Genomic DNA, 17,715 nt, shown 5'->3' with positions numbered 1-17,715 from the left:
GTCGATAGGCTGGGTGGCGGGGCCTATGATGCGGCCATGTTGGGAGGTCTGGGGAGCAGCGACTGTTTCAGCAGCTTAGCTTCCCGGACCCCTGCAGGCTTTCCGTGTTCCAAAGTTATCACGTGGTGTGGTGGTATACTTTGTCTCCACAGCAAAGCAACTCAGCACCTCACTTCAATTGCAACCGCACACTGCACCGCATTACCATGGACATCGTCCACACCCTCGCCAGGCGCCACCCGCGTCTCCTAGGTACGCCCTCCCCTCCAATCGAGTCCTTAAATCCAGTGCTCATAGTAACCCACAGGGAGAACGCCCCCCTAAGTACTTTGGAAAATTAGTCATCCCCCAATCCCACACGGCCATCGTCTCTGCCATCCTCCTCTCGATCCTGTTCACGTGCATCTACGTCGGTGTCCTCTACCTCCACCCTTTAACCCGCCCTTCGCCACGACAATCCCGTGATGCACCGTCGGTTATTCGTTTACGTATCCGAGCGGTGTACACATCATGTTTGATTACCACGGCTAGTACATTATACGCGTTGAGGATGCTAGGGGGGTTGGACCTCCCCGCGAGTTTGAAGTATATGGGTATTTGGCCGGTGAATTTGTTGGATGTGGGGAAGGGGTTGGGGTTGACGATGGTGTTATTTGCGGGACCGTTGGTGGAGAAGTTGTGGTTGGAGAGGGATCCGAGGGATGATTTTTTGATGGATGTTAAGACTTCGTTGAGTAGTTGGATCGGATGGAGGAATTATATTGTCGTACGTTCTCCCCCAAACCCCCAGGTCTATGATTTATACAAATACTTACCATATGAATATACGAACAGGGCCCCATAACCGAAGAAATCACCTTCCGCTCGCACATCCTTGCCCTCCACCTCTCCGTCCCCAACCCCTCCCTAACAACCCTGGTCTTCCTAACCCCCCTTTACTTCGGCATCGCCCACCTCCACCACTTCTACGAATTCCGTCTGACCCACCCAGACGTCTCCTTCCACTTCGGACTGATCAGAAGTCTGATCCAATTCACCTACACAACTTTATTCGGATGGTTCGCCGCATGGGTATTCTTAAGGTATGGAAGCCTGTGGACTGCCATAGTGGTACATAGCTTTTGCAACGTTATGGGTTTACCGAGGTTTTGGGGTGCCCTGGAGGTGGGTTGGAAGACTTGGGTTTATTATACGGTTTTGGTGGTCGGGGCTGGGGGGTTTTATTATGGATTGTGGAGGTGGACGGAGAGTTCGAATACGTTGATTGTGGTTGGTTGATGGACTTGCCATACTCGAACTCCAGCGGAGATTGTTGATATACAATATCGCAAGTATATATTATATCGATCTTGTACGTTATGAGGTAAGATATAGTCATGTCATTAGTAGTATAGCAGCCTGGAACCTGTCCGAGCGATGTTCCTGAAATATATATATCATAGAAATGCCAATAGGATAGCATGATTTGATCCTCTCTAATTAAGTAGTCTTGTTCCTGTTACTGTATGTACATTTATAAAAAAAAGCAGAAACTTCGAAAGAAAAAGCAGCGCGGCCTTCTAAAATACGAGATCGATACCTAGCTTATTCTTGCATACACGCATGCTTCGAATTCAGGTACAATAAAGTATAATACCAAGCCCATTCATGAGTTCATCAGAGAAAACAATAAGCGCTCCCCGTGATCCACTGGTAGAAAGAAAAAAGAAAGAAAGAAAAGTTAATAGGAAACGCCACCATGGGGAAAACATAGAAAACGAATTGAATCGAAATACGTCTGTGAAAAGGGGGAGAGAAGGAAAGAAAACAAAAACAGGATAGTTTATTTGTGCAGTAACGTATTCGCACCAGAGACACCCGCGCAGAAAAACAGTCGAAACGGATGTGTATAAAAACCATAGGACGCCACCTTCACCATTCGCTAAATGCCAGTAATTTTAATAAAGAAAAAACAACAATAATAATCAGAAAGTGGGTTGGTGGAAGGGGGAGGACGATTCCACTTGTTTTTGATAAAGCGGTGCTTGATCACACGCGGCTGCTGCCTGCGTGGTTTGGGCTTCGGCGGAGGCCTTGGCTTTGGCTTCTTTCGCGGTTCTTCAACGGGCCTCTCGCAAACATCACGCTTTCGTTTGCGGAGGCTCCTCGCATACTCCTCGTCTTCCTTCTTGACCCTCCGCTCCCCCTTCATGACCAACCCCACCTTCACCCACTCAGGATCTACCGCCTCCTGCTTGACTACCCGTTCCCCCATGGCCACCTTCACCCGTAGCCATTCCGAAAACGCTGCCTCCTCCTGCCTCCTCCTCTTTTCCTTCCTAGCTACTCCTGAAGCCATCCCACAGTTAGCCATAGATCCCTTTCCAACCTATTAAAATTAAAGAAAATAAGAATAAGAAAATCAAATGTATCCAGGAGTAGACCAAGTCATAGTAAACGGACCGGTTGAGTTATCTACGGGTTTCTGATGGGCTAGCGGGGTAGGAGTGGCGGAGGTCTGGTGCCTCTTAGGCGGAGGCGGGCGGACATCGTCATCGTCGCTTAAAGTGAGATCGATCGTAACGGGAGCGGGTCGCTTAGTACCGCTCCCTCCGTTCGGCCGAGCGGCGGAATTCGCGAGAGGTTCGCTGGAGAGACTCTTGGGCGTCGATAGGTGGGTAGGTCGAGCGGTCGGGTTGTGGTGGTGGTGAGTGTGGGACGTAGAGGGTGTAAGTAACCCGTTCGTGCTGGATCGAAAGCTCAGAGGAGCGGTGTCTAAGATGGAGACGTCGTTTTCCGAATCATCGTCATCGTCATCATCGGAGTCTCGATCCCGTTTCATACGGGGCTCGGGCTCTTTCGGTTCGGGAACAGTCCATCGTCCCATTGGGTCGATCTCAACGGCTTCGACGTCTCGTGGAACCGAATTGAGGACCTCTTCCACGTATTTATCGATGGCGAGATCGGTGAATTCGATTTTCCTGCTACAGACAGGGCAAGTCCAGGTCTAAAATAGCATTAGCACCCTAAACCATGGTAATTCGGTGCAGGAGCACAAAACCTACCGGTGCTTGTTCTTGAAGTTGGAGAAAAGAGATAGCATCGTAACACTGGTTGTGCTTGCAGAACTGTGATCTTATCGGCGTAACAATGCGTAAAGTCGAGGCCGGGCACTTCAGAGACATGATAGCCGAGGTGGCAATGAGATCGTCGTCTTCGTTGTCCTTTTGGACTATATAATCGGGTTAGAGTGGGATCCCTAAGGAATGGTGGGGAAATACGGGGGATGTACGTCTATCCAGAACAGCTTGTTTCGAAATTTGGAGGCGAGCCTTTATCTGACTGACGAGGTCTTCGGGTGACCTTTTTCGAACCAATTTGACAATGGCAAGATAACGCTACAAATTAAAGCGTTAGTTATGGTATCAAGACGGCCAACTTGCCAAATAAAACTTGTTGTTACCTTTTGGGACAATGCGTATGTGATCATGATATTGTTCTTAGACCCGGGGGTCTTGTCGAGGTAGTCGGTGACATCCAGAGGCCTTGTGGTTCCCGGCTTGTTCTTCAGACCTCTGAGATTAGCAGAGACCGATTTGCCGTTGACACGGACCTCGATCTGTTGCGGAAAGGCGACGTGATGAGTTCCTGAGGTCGTTCCTTCAGCACAATAGAGGATAGCTCGAAGTCCATGTCGGATTTCGTCCGCATTTTGCTGGCTAAGTTGGACAGGGATGTTGACGTTGCATCGAGATGATGTAGTAACGGGGCCGAAGGCTATACACACAAGCAGGTGAGCAATCCGTCGCAAAGGAGATAATTATCTTCGGGGTCCTCTTACCTTGTAGTCCGTGCACATTTGTTAGATTCATGACGAGTTCATAGAAAGGGCTTGGATGAAATGTCAAAGGAGGCGAAGAAGCTGTCGTGGGAGTAGGTTTCCTTTTAGCCATAGGTTCCAGATAATAAAGTTGGAGTTGAGAGAATGGCGGTGAAGCTGAACTCGTACCTGGTCTCATCGCTGGAGGGATGGGTGAATGTAGAGGAGAATAAAGGCCGGAAGGGCTGTAACTATGAGATGGATAGGCGGGAGGCTTCGGGGGAAGCTGCGTCAGGGGAGAAGCAGCCGTCGAGGGTCCTGGAGACGCATGCGAATCGGGCGCGTCCGGGTTGTAGATGAGCCGCTTAAGCTGCTGTAACCCTTCATCGTTGCGAGCATTGACGACGTTTTCAACCTCTACAAGACCAGGCAAGAAGGTTAGTTAAAAGTTAAGAGGCAGATTTAGACATTATTCTCGAGAAGAGCTGGCGACATCCGGGATGGAGGCCACCCAGACTTGATAGGAACCACGTTACCTCACCTAGGAGGAATAGTCACTGAGAAAGCCTGGGGAGCAAGAGGGTGATGGTGGGGGGCGGGAGGAGGGGGGTTTATGTTCGGAATCACGTACGTTCAATAAGGCGCGCTTGCTGGGCTACCTTTAAGCCGGAGACAGGTAAAGCCAGCTTCTTGAGGATTGTTTGAAGATGACGAACCAATAACTTGGACTGGACGTATTTGATAAGGGCAGACCGCTGTGCGGCCCAACGGGTATCGTCACCAGACATCGTGGATAAGAGAGGTAGACGCGGTGGATGCTAGATGTGCGATGAACGGTTGAGCGGTTTGCGACAGGAGGAATAGTTCGAAGGGTATGACGATGGAGATGAGGATGGTAGCAGTAGATGCTGGAAGGTTTGTTGGTGGGATGGAGGACAGGTTGGATGTTGGTTGTGGGTTGTGGAGAAGGAGGTGGAATTGCCGGAAAGCAGGTTGCTGATTATGTCGAAATGCAGGAGCCAGAATAAGGACAACCAAGAAGGATATGATCGGGCGAGCACTTTGATGTTGTCGTAATTGTCCTTGCTACCTCGAAGCCAGGTTATAGACAGGTTCCATGGTTGTATGCGATGGTCTTTGTGTCGGTGAGAGATTGGAGGTGGTTGATGATATTGGTGGAGATGCAGAGCGATGATGTTGATGGAGGTGATGAAGAAGAGGTGAAGTGGATTCCCAGCCTGATGTCGTTGCCAATGCGAATGAATGAACGGCGGCTGCACGGTACCGCAAATTATCCTCAACACATCCTGGCGACAGGGCAAACAAAATACAACACGGCTACGACAACTATCACATATTCTCAATGAAGATTATCGATTGCTTAAGTACCCAAGGATATGCTACTAATTTCACACCCGTTCTTACCTGCTAGGCTATGTAGATTTAAAAATTCCAATACAAAAAGGCTCTTGGGACTCCAAGAAATATTCGTCCTAGGCACCTAGATACCCCCAGGAGAAAGTACTCAAGCAGGTATGCATGCTTGTATTAAGTAGCTACCTAGTTTCGGTGGCATCGGAATTGTAAGCGTCACCAACAGAACGCTTCAGACCTTCCACAGTGGTGCGCACTTTACGAAAAAAAACAGAGTTATCTTCTTGGTGTCTTGGATATTTCTACCAGCGGCTTACGGTGGAGGAGCGTGTCGTCAAAAGAATTTGCCCCGAATACAGCTGTGTCTCCTCCAACCCGAGGGATGTATTCGAACGGTTTTCCAGTTGAGGAACATGCATTGTGGCACCATCGGTATACTCGTTTGCTTTCAATACATTTGTCTTCTCCCGCTCTTGTTCCATGACGACCAAGTGGTTTTAGCCATGCTGGGTAGTTTCCTCCTCTCGCGCTTGGTTTTCTAAGTCCTGCAACAGCCCTCGATGTTCTAGGAAATCGTGCAGCTCTCGCTTGAATGTCAAGTCATCATTTGAAGACGGAACGAGAGTTTCGATGGCCGATACAAGTGCTTCAGCTTCTTCAGGTATCAATCCTTGTGGCCGGCTTGATAGAAGGGTCAGAACCGGCACCCCTGTCACGAAACCGGGCCTCCCGCCGTTCGATAACCTGGAGGCAATGTCGCATCGCTCCCGGGCGGGTATGTACCTCGCTTGGTTCGGCTCTACAAGCCTTCCGCTTGCCGGCTTCGCGCTCAGGTGTTTTGGGCCGCGTGAAAGATTGAGAATCCGAATGCATATATTGGCCCGGGCGTTTTGCAGTATGTGAAGAAGAACCATTAAACCATAGGAGTATCCGTTGTCATTCTTGGAGAGCCATGGAGCTCTAACGCACGGCAGCGGAGGATAGCGGCCAGAAAGTAGGGTGTAACAGGGGTTGGAAATTCTGTCATTGTTGCTGCGAACTTGAGAATTTCGCGGCATGGTTCCCTATGGCCCAGTTTTGGAATAAAAAGCCACCAAGGACCATTCTTCGGATTCACTTCAGCAACCATGCGGTATGAATCCCCTCTAATTTTGAGGGTTGGTATTCTGGTAGCGCTTTTGATGGTGAAGATGACTTCCTCAGCTCTAGTGCGTTAAGGCCCAGGGAGCTTGGCGTTAGATTTTGGTGCCTGGCTGAAGGTCAGGCTCCCGTCGGACATGCTTGGTGTCTACTTGAGTATCTAGTACGACGAGACCACGCTAGACTAGGGATATGTCCTAGCCACTGTTCGTCAAAATTTGTTGAGTACATTAGCTCTGTAACCTTCCAAACCGTGGGCAGGATATATCTACAGCCGGATTCTTGGGTATACCTGATAGATGTCACCCCGGTTTCAGATCTATATGTGTAATTCTGCCACTGATGGTACCGAGGCCCAACCGGAACTCTTATCTAACATCTAAGCTTGGTATGTTGCCCAGGGTGCTATGACGGAGGTTACACTTGAGTAATTACACTTCACAGTAGCATTTGGTTTACGAGGTAAGTCTAGTGACGAGACATTCTACATAGGCCTATCTGGGAGGTAAGGTTGCAACGCAAAACCCCTTAGGTGAAGGGTACGGGACTGGAGGTAAGATTGTTTGGGAGACTAAACAGTTGCATATACAATCAAATTTAAGTGCTAAATATCTACTATACGAACCCGACGTCCATGGCCGACTTTTAGAGGGGTTTGAAAGATTGGTAATTCTAAAATTAAAAATTAAAAATTAAAAATTAAAAATTAAAAATTAAAAATTAAAAATTAAAAATTAAAAATTAAAAATTAAAATAACAATTAACCCATTGCATTGGCTTCACCACGTAACAAAACTAGAGTGGCCTCGAGATTGGCAACAAATTCGCTAGAACAACCCTCCTTATAGGCAATCATGAGTTGGTCTTCAATTAAGTAGTCTCGTGCCCAGACACACTAAAGTGCCATGCCCTTCGAAGTTTCTATCGTTAAAAACATTACCTCAACATGTGTTGACACTGTTGTATAAGATTATCACAGAAAGCTAAAAAAAATTCGGAGCGACGAAACAAATAATCATCGAATGGTGGAATGCGTCCGCCGGGAGTCGAACCCGGGTCTATTGCTTGGAAGGCAATAATGATAACCGTTACACCACAGACGCTTGTGATGGAAATTCGCTTCCAACTGTGATCAAGACTCGGGTAGGTCACGTGGGTAGGACTCTCGGCCCAATTTCGAACAACACACATGAAGACAGCCGACAGTAAGATATCGATCTGCAGCCGGAGAGGGACTATCGAAGAGTGGGTTTTGGGACCGAAACGTATTGCGACTTACCGATTTCTCCTAAATATTTTAGGTCTCGTTGTTGCTGTTCGACTTCTCCAAAATCCCGAATTCCGGCTAACGGCTGGGATCAGGATGCTGTGGCATGCGGTGGCGTTTCCAGGGAGTCGGCAATGCACGCAATGTAATAGGTAATAGTTGTAATCCGGGGTCGATTCAGTACCTGAAGAGTTCATCGACTGCGAAGGACTGTTGATCGTATTCGGCGGTCCTCCGGAGCTCTGATCTCTATATACACGAATCGAGATGCGAATGTATCGCGTGCGCTGTTACATCGCAATTGCATATTATCGTAGACTCTCTAGACCTGGCGGGGAGGCCAGAAGGGGGTTGGATTAGCCACCAGACTCTAGGCGAGAAGATCGCGGCCCCGTGGTTCTAGCGCTTTTCTTGTCAGGCTACTGTGGGGAGACTGGGCCATGACCATGAGATATCTATGGCTGGGGTGCCGGATGGGTTGGCCGAATTATGCACGCCATCGTGGGCGCCAACGTATGGAGTAGCGGCGAGGCGAGTCCCTGGGAATGGAATAGTTTCTGTTTTTCCTCGTGACCTAGGAATAAGCTATGCACGGGACGGAGAGAAGCATCTTCAACCCCCTCTTCTGGTGAAGAATTGTTGGACATCAAACCATAATTTTGTGGTATTCTTCTCCTCTTGTCCGGTGTTACTTCTTCGGCTTGCTGCGAATGTCCAGGATATCTTTTTTATATCCCATATTTTTTATACTTGAATTTTTAACGGAAATTTCAAACGGATTATAATAAAATTATTCCATCCTATCGGAGTGTATCTAAAGAGCATTCCAACGTTTCCTGCGAGTCTCAGTCATCTCGTTCGTTTGAGGAAGCACTTGCACGTTTTCATTGCACAATAGCCGACAGCATTGCCATCGGCCTTGATCACGGTTCCTCTAGAGATACAGACTATCCAGATATTGCTATCCACCTCGACGCATTGCGTTCCAAAACGGCGGGCGGCATCAAATTTTGGTAGACCTCGGGTTCGGATTTCTCAATCGCCAAAGGCTGTAACTCAAGTTGGGGTCAAATCCTACGGGCGACCGAAACAGGTCATTCATTGCAAAGCTTAAGGCAAGACAAGGCAAGACAAGGCAAACGGGCGTCACACGGAAAGCTAGCAGATCAAAGCAGAGCAAAGCGAAGCAATTTCGATTTTAAAGGCTGTTTCCATTGCGAATTGCCCTGGTCTTCTTCTGGTTCGATAAGAATTGAGAAGCCGTATCCGTATCCGTTCTGCGCCCCCCTTGCTTCCCTTCACAGGCACCATCTACATACATTAAGTATAAGAAGTATAAACGCACATTACAGCGACTGCGAACCCGGCCTGGTTATTTCTCCTTTCGTCGCTGCCACCCGACGCCGTCTATCTGTCTTCCGTTGAAATCCCCACCTCCGACCAATTTGAGCTAGCATTCTAGCATCTGCATCTGCTTGTCTGCATTCGATTGACTTGTTGATTGATTGATTAAATCTCACTACCTCATCCCCATCTTCTTCTTCTACTTCTTCTACTTCTCCTACCTCTCTCTTCTACTCATCAGCTTATGCCTCATCGCTTCAGCTTTCATATACTCTTACTCCCATACAGGCATAAGCACTGCCGGTTTGTCGGTTTCCCTTCCTGCATTCCTCGCCAGATTGGAATAGGAAGTTTCATCCTTGACTTACCTGGCTACCTTGCAATCATACCCGTCCATCTCAGCGGTATTTTCCTGGGTCCTTAAGCCTTGACTTTCAAGCTCTCTCATCTCTCCCGGCCATTTTCTGCATGCGAACTTTCTTATTGCCCCAAGAGTAATCGATATCCGTTGATCCATACTTATATCCACTTAATCTGTCTATCCTATATTCCATATTCTACATCTACATCTACGTTAACTTCCTCTTCTCCTTCTCATTCTTCATCTTTTTCTTCTACTCACCAGACATCTTCACATACCCTGTCTTCCCCACGGTTCATCACTCTTCGATCCAGCCACCGTTCCGGCTTGTCAGGGTAACTAGTGTGGGCAGGGCATAAAGGGACCCAATTATAGTGCTGTGCAAGTGCAAGTTCTCTAGCAGTCATCCGTAGCGCACCACCACTCACATTACCATTAATCCCTGTCAGTTCTGGTCCTTGTTCCTGTCTGTCTGTCAGGTCCTCTCCTCTGTCGTCTTCCCGAAGAACGACTCCCGCAGAATTAAGCATCCTTACGGAATAAACTAGAAACTAGAATAGTGGGCTGCTCATCCCGCCCGCCGCCATTCTTCTTCTCACTCTTTCTTTCCCGCACATATTTACAGGCCATCCTGTTTAGCGGAGGCTGGTTGGACTCTTGCGTAGTTAGCATTCATCCATCCTGACCTGGTCACCTCCACGGCAGCCCTCAAAAGCTCTGATTAGTTAGCCAAATCAAAGCAAGGATCACTCTCCACCTCCTTTGACTACTATATCTCTTCTTCTTCCTCTTCCTCTTTCCTCTTTCCCCTCTTCTTCTTTCTCTTCTTCTTCTTCGTCTTCATATTATCTCCATCTTGACATTCCTCAGTCGGTCAGTCCAGTCACCATCATCATCGTTACTTGTCTGCTGGTCTGCAACGTTGTCCACGCATAATCCGCCACGCACACCAGCCAACCAATCTCCTTCCAAACGTTTCTTGGTTTCGTGTGGCCGTCAAACAACTAAAAACTTTTCCCGCCCACAACAACTTGCCATAAAGATTAACCTCCCATTCCATCTCTCCTCCCACTTCTCTTCCTCTTCATCTCTTCCACCACCACCCACCATCACCCACCACTAAAAAGAAAAAACACCAATTCGAGCTCTTGCATTCTCAGCACCCTCGCACCTTTGGCCACCGAATCATTCCGTTCCCGACCCCCGGGTTCGCCAATTTCATAGTGCTCACCGACTTCATCATTCCTGATATATCACATCACAATGGCCAAATCCGCACGAGCCAGCACAAAGAAGGCCTCGAGGTCCAGAATACGCAATAATGTCTACGCACCTGTAGAACAAGCCCGCTTGGAGAGGTTATCTGCCAGACTCATGGCTATCGCCCAGCCGTCGACCTCAAGAACAACCAGCGGAGGCGACCATATGGATGAGGATGGTAAATCTCCCTTGCCTATTCCTTCTTCTTCCTCTCCTCGCTCCTTCGGGCGAAATAAATCTTCCGATCGGTATCGCCGCCGAAAATCGGCCGAGGCGAGGAAGCAGCGGAAACTCCTTACACGAGTAATTCCCGCTGCTTCCCTCGTCGATACCATGCATTCTGCCGTACACAACAGGTCGGCTAACAGTGTTGCTGCCGATATAGACCTAGCCGACGCTACAAACCGTCAAGAACAACATACCGAGGACCAGGCTTTCAAGGCTGCTCAACAAGGTAACTTGTTCTTTGATTTACCGCTGCCTCTCTCGTTGGTTGATGAAGACTCCAGCGGGGATGAGTCAGAAGACGAGGCGTTTTACCGAGCCATCGGCCTGTTTGGTGACATCCAGGGCTTTGGCATGGATAACACACTGCGTGTCTGCCTGACGTGAGAAGCTCTGCCGTCATGGTTACAATCCTTTATGATTTGATGACGATTTGCTTTCCACGTTTCTGTTTTGCATTGCTTGGGCGGACACGACGGGGGTTTCTTTCGGGCTCTTCGTCCTTCTGGGTCTTCGTCTTAGCACTGGAGTTTTGGATCTTTGAACAAAATGGGTGGCGTTTATCTCTTTTTTCCGGTCACATTGCGGTTTATGGCGTTACTCGATTCCCGAAGTCCACACACACACACACACACAACATCGGATGCTCCTATCTGAAGCGTTCCATATCGAAACCCCATCATTACACCCTCTTCTCCTTTCCCTTGTCATCCGGGTCTGCACATGGCCTTTTGCAGCCTTCTTGTACTTCTCTCTTTTTATTCTTTCGGTGTTCAACATTTCATCTCCTACCTTTCTTTTATTTTTTTATTTATTTTTTCACAGTGTTCGTTTTCATTATTCATACTGCCCTTGCACACAATAACTGTGCTTCTTTCCATCACCATCCTAGGACGGGGTTTGAAGGAGTAATGGTCTGTGGCGCATTGGAGTGGACTTGATCTTGGGAGGTTCAATTTTCTTATCGATCTTGCAGGTGGAGCTACCTAACCGTACCCATTTGCTCCATCCGAACAAGAATTTGGCTACCTCACCCGTTTTCTACACCCTCCAAAAAACACTCGCCCGATGACAGAAGCCGTTACTAACTCCTTGTTTCTCCGCCCTTTTCTTATATTTCCTTGTTGGTTTTAAAGATCCCGCTTCTACCAATATGGATGTCGATGAATCATCCGCTTCCCGCGCATCCACGAAGCCGAAATCCTCCGCGAGCAAAGTATCGAAAAGAACCCGAAAAGCGAGCTCCAAGTCGATGGTGTTCGCCACTCGCAAACATAGCACGAAAAAAGCCGGCAAGGGCGGTTCTAAAGGGCGGAAGTAGTTTTTATATTAGAAAAAATCGACAGATCAAACCGACCAGAGAGAGAGCACGAGCAGAATCCGAGCTTCTCTGACCTATTATCATCCTTGTTATTACTTCCGCGATGTACACCACCACCCCGCCGATGGCTTCTCTTTCTCTTCTACCTCATGTTTTACTAGTAAAGCGATATCACTTTGACACCAAGAGCGAATTGTTTTTTCTTGACCGTCTGTTTAGTCAAAACCAAAAAGAAGAAGGAATCGGCACATCTGGTTGCTTTTGTGTTTTCCTCTTTGATCGGTCGAATGTATTTTATCTGAGATGTGCCATTTGGCCTTTGTATCATGTTCACTAGACATGGGTCGGGATCACCAGGGCGTTTTTCCTTTCCTGCTTCTTTCTCCATCCGATCCATGAATTTCTTATTGTTTAATCCCAATGTGTACCACCGTTATCATCGATTCCGCAATCAATCAAATCGATCGTATCAATTCATCCAAGGCACAATGATCGTGCATAATCATAACCTATCAAACCCGTGCTTGCCGTTGTCACGTTATAAACTACGCCGTACAGGAAACAATTATCAGTGCATGATAAACCTCGGCATTCGAGGAAATACGCTAAAAAGAAAAACGTGTGGAATACAAAGGCAGTTGATATTTGTCGGAGGAAGGTTATCAGCAGCGAAGAATTACATTGGCGCAGTAGCTAACACCAGCGGTACATCTGCATGCCCATTCCTTAGGTGCCATCCCGACGTCGATGACCCTCCGTAATCTCGTATCTGGAATGTACATGGTACAGGCACACCGACCGTAGGCAACGACCGACAGTATCTACCAAAGCCATGCTTTTCTTTTCTCCGATTCACATATCTTGAAAATGATCCAGCTCGCATTACCTAAGCCCGCACCACCGCCGTTCAAGCGAATTCCTTCGGATGTTGCGGTTTCAGATGTTCCCAGGGATGACACCCTGGGCGTCAAGGGTGTTTGATATCAAAAGGGCTCACATAAAAAAAAAAATATAAAAAAAAGGAATTGGGGAATCGACTCATAAAGACCCGTGAAGAGGAGAAAAAATATGTACATTCTATCCGGCTTGCTTCATCTGTCGGATTGTATCAGGGGCAAGAGAAGCCTTCTAGAAGGTTTGGGATTCAAGACAGTTATAATCTTTTCTGGTAGATTTCATTATCTGCTTCCCATACCAGCTCCCGTTCTGTGCCAGGGTCTAGAACTAAAAGACTAAAATCCTTTTTGATTAAGCAAGTCATTCACTTATATGTTGGGGAAATGATGGGAATTGATGTTTAAGCATTTAGGCATCTTGTGTATTTGCATGAAGACATTTGCAGTTGCCGTTTTCTTCGAGGGATCCTGCCTGCCTGCCTTCCCGAAGCTGTTGAATTTTCAACCTGGCTAGTATGCTGGGTAAGGGAAGCTAGGGAACTTCGGGATTTCTTATGGCGGGAAAATTCGATAGAGCTAGAACGAGTCCTTTTTTTTATGTCTCTTGGTTTCTAAGACCTGGGTTGTTTCTTTGCTTTGCACGATGATACCGTATTGGCTTGCTCAGTGCATGATGACTAGCCAAATGAATTACAGACAAGAAAAAAGAGGCGTGCGTTATGCACATACAGATTGCATCCGTCATCCGTCCGATACCTTGGCTTAATTCAATATCATCATTCATCATCGAGGCCGAGAAAGAAGAAACAAAAAAAACCCCCGGCTGAAAAAACAAGGTTGGAATGTGGTCCTATGATGTTGTGCATACGTCGGATTAAGGCTACATTACCTGCTTCTTCCCGTAGTAATTGATATGTTCAAAAACCCATCAGTATCAGTTAGCGGCAACTTTCGAACCGACGGAATACGACACTTCCCTTTCGACAGTGGTCGCTAGTCTAATTCCGTTCAGGTTTTGCTGACGAATTAAAAGACGGAATAAGACCACTGAACCTGATCACTCTTACTCTCTCCCCTTCCATGTTATTCATAGCAACTCGGACCGTACGGCTGACTGACGCCCCTTCCCACTTCCCACTTCTCATAGGTAGGCCAAGTTAAGCCATAACTATCATATGGGAATTTGTTATATTGATCGAGGCTATGTTTGGGGATCGTTTGTTTGCTGCCTTCACAGACCGGGCACGGAAGCGAGGGTTGAAAAATAGTAATGTGGAGTAGTTAGTGGCGACGAAAATATCATCGTCGTATGAGTGCAGCTGCATGTACACCTGTAGACGACGAAGGAGCAACAGCATTGTCAGAAGTTTACTCCGTATTTACATTAGTAGCCGCTTAGAAATTATTATTTTAGCATTAGTATTCAAATAATCAATGGTTAAGTTAGTAACATACCTAAGGTGCTAATGTAGACGTACTCTTGTAACGGACTTCTTGTTCAGCGTACAGAATCCACGACACGCCCGTTTCATGAATTCCAGAGCCTGTCGCAAACAGACCAGTACTAGGACCGTCTTGAGCCTCGAAGGACTGGCCGGAATCCCATTCCAGCATCGGGCAGCCTGGATAGGGATAAGGCTGGGGCCCTCATTAGTCGCACTTGGCAGGCGAGGGCAAGTCAAATGAACCCCTGTCAGCATCTTCGCCTGGTCCCCTGAACAGCCCTCTTGACTCGATTTTGGCTTGGACTTGACTAAGCCGGGCGGAGCAGACTGACGTACTTGCCCGGTCATTGGTGTACCAAGTACGCGGCGTTTGGTGGTGTTAGTATGGTGGTTGTTTGTAGTGGAAGCGGTGGAGTTGACCTGCCCCACTGTGGTTGGATCGCAATTAATTCCAACCATCCATCCTTCCCTCTCAACATTTATTCCTCCCCATCGCCAAACTTCATCCCGTTCCTCCTTCCACTCCCGTCGACTCTACTCAATCAGATTCTCTCATCGGTTAATATCACTTTTCTTCGTTCTGTCCTTCCTGCCTCTCGCAGTCGCTGCTTCTACAAAAACCCCTTTGCTTTGGTCTGGTCGGTACCGGTCCTGCGCTAGGTCGCCACTGTTGCACCAAAACCTCTCCCTCAGCTGCATCAGCCTCTCCCCGGATTAGCCCGTTTGCGATCCCTCTGCTCTGGTTTTATTTTCCCTTTAACCACCTATCTCGATCAAGAACAATAGTAGCAGTAGGAGAAACACAGGGAAGGGTGTGTGCTTTTTCCTGGTCTTGGGTGATGGAGAATTATATCCTGTTCTCCTGGCTGATACTCTTCTTTGCGACCTTTGTTGGTAGGCTTGACCCCCCCTCCCCTGCCTGTCTATAATATAACTACCTGGCACTTCCTCAAGTACCTTCTTCATTACCTTCCTCTCCTCTTCATTATATATATTCTATATATCTATAAGGGTACTTCCTTATATACATATACTTATACCATCTTCCATCCACCTCTAGGACTCTACTACTCCCGTCACACCTGGGCTCCAACAATGGTTCGACTATTCCCTCTCCGTATCTACAACCGTCTACCTTCCTCCTTCACCGAGGATATGGAAGCCGGCCTTACATCCGATACCTTCGATCTATCGCAGAACATCAGCGACAACGATACCCGTGGCGGTCTCGATGCCGCCAGCAAGCGAGAGATCATCAAGTTGATGAAGACAAAGAAGATGAACTTCGACGAGGCACGGACACAGTACTTGACCAACAAGATGGCAAAGAACGGTATTGGCCCAGACGGTCGGCCGTTGGATCCTCGGGCTGTCTTCTTCTCGTGATCGATATAAGGATCCGTCTTGCGCCATTCAACCATCGCTCCTCGGTTACATTTCCGAAGTAAACAATGTCACAATACCTCGGATACCCGTTATACATGTACCACATTCAGTGGTCCACCCTTACATTGACGTCCATTCCTCCAGGGCCTCCTTGCAACCACAAGACGCCATCCGCACTTCACAAGACTGTGTCTACAATCATCTTCAATTTCGACAGCCTTCATCAATACATCCTTTAACTCTCCGTCGTCAATACCTCATCCTTTCAGCATCATCGCAAACGCAAAACAACAGTCATCAGCGGAACGGTGTTTTTTTCCTTTCAGACGTCTTTCTTCAGTGCCTCTCACCAGTCTTCTTTGCTTTTTGCAATATCATTATCTCGGGGCTTGTGTTTTTCTTTTAGTACTCTTGTTGCCTTTTCGGAGAATCATTATTGGGGCGGTTTTCATAGGCGTTTTATCTGGTCTTATCTTTCCTTTTTACTGATGTAAATGTATATATTTAAACTGTTCGTCTGGGTGGGACTCTTTTCCTTGTCGGGTATTTCGGAGTCTCGTGTACAAAAAACCATCTTGGTCTTTCCTTTTTTTTTTCATTTACTCTTCCTTTTACTATGAATTCAAAAACCAAGGCTTTGGAGATGCTCTCTCTTCAAATTCAACGTATTTCTTTTACCTCGGTCTCTTAATTCGCTTATCATTATTTTTCTCTATTAATTTCCTTTCTTGATTTCATACGTCTCTCTTTTTTAAACCCCCTTTGGTTTTAATCATCTTTTTTTTTTTTTTTTTTTTTTACTGGGGGCTTGTGGAGAGGATACATTACCCGTATCGTCGTTCCCTGGGAGATGATGCTCCGTGAGTCCATGGCAACTTTTTTTTTTTTACAACAGCTCTCGCTTGATATCATGATGCCCATGATATTGCAAGGAGGACTTGGGTTTTTTGGAAGCATGGGTTCCGAATTACGGAGTGTTAAATGTTAATGGTTAATGTTTTATGGCCCGGCCCCACCATCGCTTCCGTATATTGCAAATATAGTAATTTTTTATATCCCGAAGTGTCAAAAAAGTGTTCAGGTTAATTAGGTGATTTGCAAAGATTTGGTGCTCTCGTTCCGAAGTTTGTTGAAATCGAGATGACCTATCTCTCCGTCTGTCAAAAATTTCGGGTGCGCAAGCCCTCTCCGCACCATTCGGTCCTCTCGTCTCCTGCTTTTGTGAACCGCAAGATGTTTGGGAAAGGAAATTCTGTCATGCACTCCTTGCGCAGTCCCTGCATTTCCGAGGGGGGAACGAATGGTCCTTCATGTTTATGTAATCGATAGGGAAAGGATTCATAATCTTTTTCTCCCTCTTTTTTCTTCTGGTTTGTTTGCTTTGAAGTTTCACGGCTTATTCGCCCAATAGATGTTCGCTCGAACCCGCATAAACGGGTTACCCGGTATTAACTGTCAATGCGAAGTATTACAGAAAGGAGGGTATTATTGTGGAATGTTTAACTGGTCCCTTTATTTTATTCGGACTTCGCTTGTACGGCCGTATTTCATGCCTTTGGTTTTCGTCTGTCAACCCTCATGCTGAGTTCACGCCACGATGAAAGGTGCTATGACCCTCTCATTTCCTAGCTTTCGTTATGGGAATTTTCCCGTAGACGGTAATCACGTCTACGCCCCCACGTACATACGTAAAACGCCCATCCATCGGCATGGACCCCTCGATCCTCCCATCGCGTGCGCGTGGTATGCGGGACGGCACATCTTCACTACCAAAAAGCAGGTTCGAAGGGGTGGATCTAAACCGTCTTGTGACCCTCTTTTTTGTTAACAATTCCAACACCAGCCGACACGGTCGGGCTGAACGGAGAAGATCAAGCTAAGTAAAGGCAATATTCTT

General features: G+C 47.3%; 4 protein-coding genes across 4 annotated transcripts; 3 read left to right on the top strand and 1 right to left on the bottom strand.

Moving 5' to 3' along the window:
• Nucleotides 1-206: 206 nt before the first annotated feature.
• On the top strand, nucleotides 207-1,278 carry DFL_002341 (uncharacterized protein; the record flags this gene model as incomplete). The annotated part of the gene is made up of 3 exons (XM_067631112.1): nucleotides 207-252; nucleotides 342-766; nucleotides 835-1,278. 3 exons carry the CDS (start codon nucleotides 207-209, stop codon nucleotides 1,276-1,278), a joined length of 915 nt encoding a protein of 304 aa, XP_067493689.1.
• A 643-nt stretch (nucleotides 1,279-1,921) lies between these two features.
• Nucleotides 1,922-4,587, bottom strand: DFL_002340 (uncharacterized protein; the record flags this gene model as incomplete). The annotated part of the gene is made up of 8 exons (XM_067631111.1): nucleotides 1,922-2,328; nucleotides 2,443-2,986; nucleotides 3,045-3,211; nucleotides 3,272-3,377; nucleotides 3,443-3,756; nucleotides 3,821-3,901; nucleotides 3,989-4,216; nucleotides 4,431-4,587. 8 exons carry the CDS (start codon nucleotides 4,585-4,587, stop codon nucleotides 1,922-1,924), a joined length of 2,004 nt encoding a protein of 667 aa, XP_067493688.1.
• Nucleotides 4,588-10,548: 5,961 nt separating this feature from the next.
• On the top strand, nucleotides 10,549-12,091 carry DFL_002339 (uncharacterized protein; the record flags this gene model as incomplete). The annotated part of the gene is made up of 3 exons (XM_067631109.1): nucleotides 10,549-10,723; nucleotides 10,931-10,999; nucleotides 11,907-12,091. The coding sequence occupies 3 exons, from the start codon at nucleotides 10,549-10,551 to the stop codon at nucleotides 12,089-12,091; spliced, it is 429 nt and encodes a 142-aa protein (XP_067493687.1).
• A 3,180-nt stretch (nucleotides 12,092-15,271) lies between these two features.
• DFL_002338 (uncharacterized protein) lies at nucleotides 15,272-15,818 on the top strand (the record flags this gene model as incomplete). Its single annotated transcript, XM_067631108.1, has 2 exons — nucleotides 15,272-15,326; nucleotides 15,493-15,818. 2 exons carry the CDS (start codon nucleotides 15,272-15,274, stop codon nucleotides 15,816-15,818), a joined length of 381 nt encoding a protein of 126 aa, XP_067493686.1.
• Between the last annotated feature and the right edge of the window lie 1,897 nt (nucleotides 15,819-17,715).

This window comes from Arthrobotrys flagrans, assembly GCF_004000055.1.
Source record: "Arthrobotrys flagrans strain CBS H-5679 chromosome Unknown unitig_3, whole genome shotgun sequence".
Taxonomy (NCBI): domain Eukaryota; kingdom Fungi; phylum Ascomycota; class Orbiliomycetes; order Orbiliales; family Orbiliaceae; genus Arthrobotrys; species Arthrobotrys flagrans.
The sequence above is the reverse complement of the archived record's forward strand: the minus strand, read 5'-3'. Positions and strand labels throughout refer to the sequence as shown.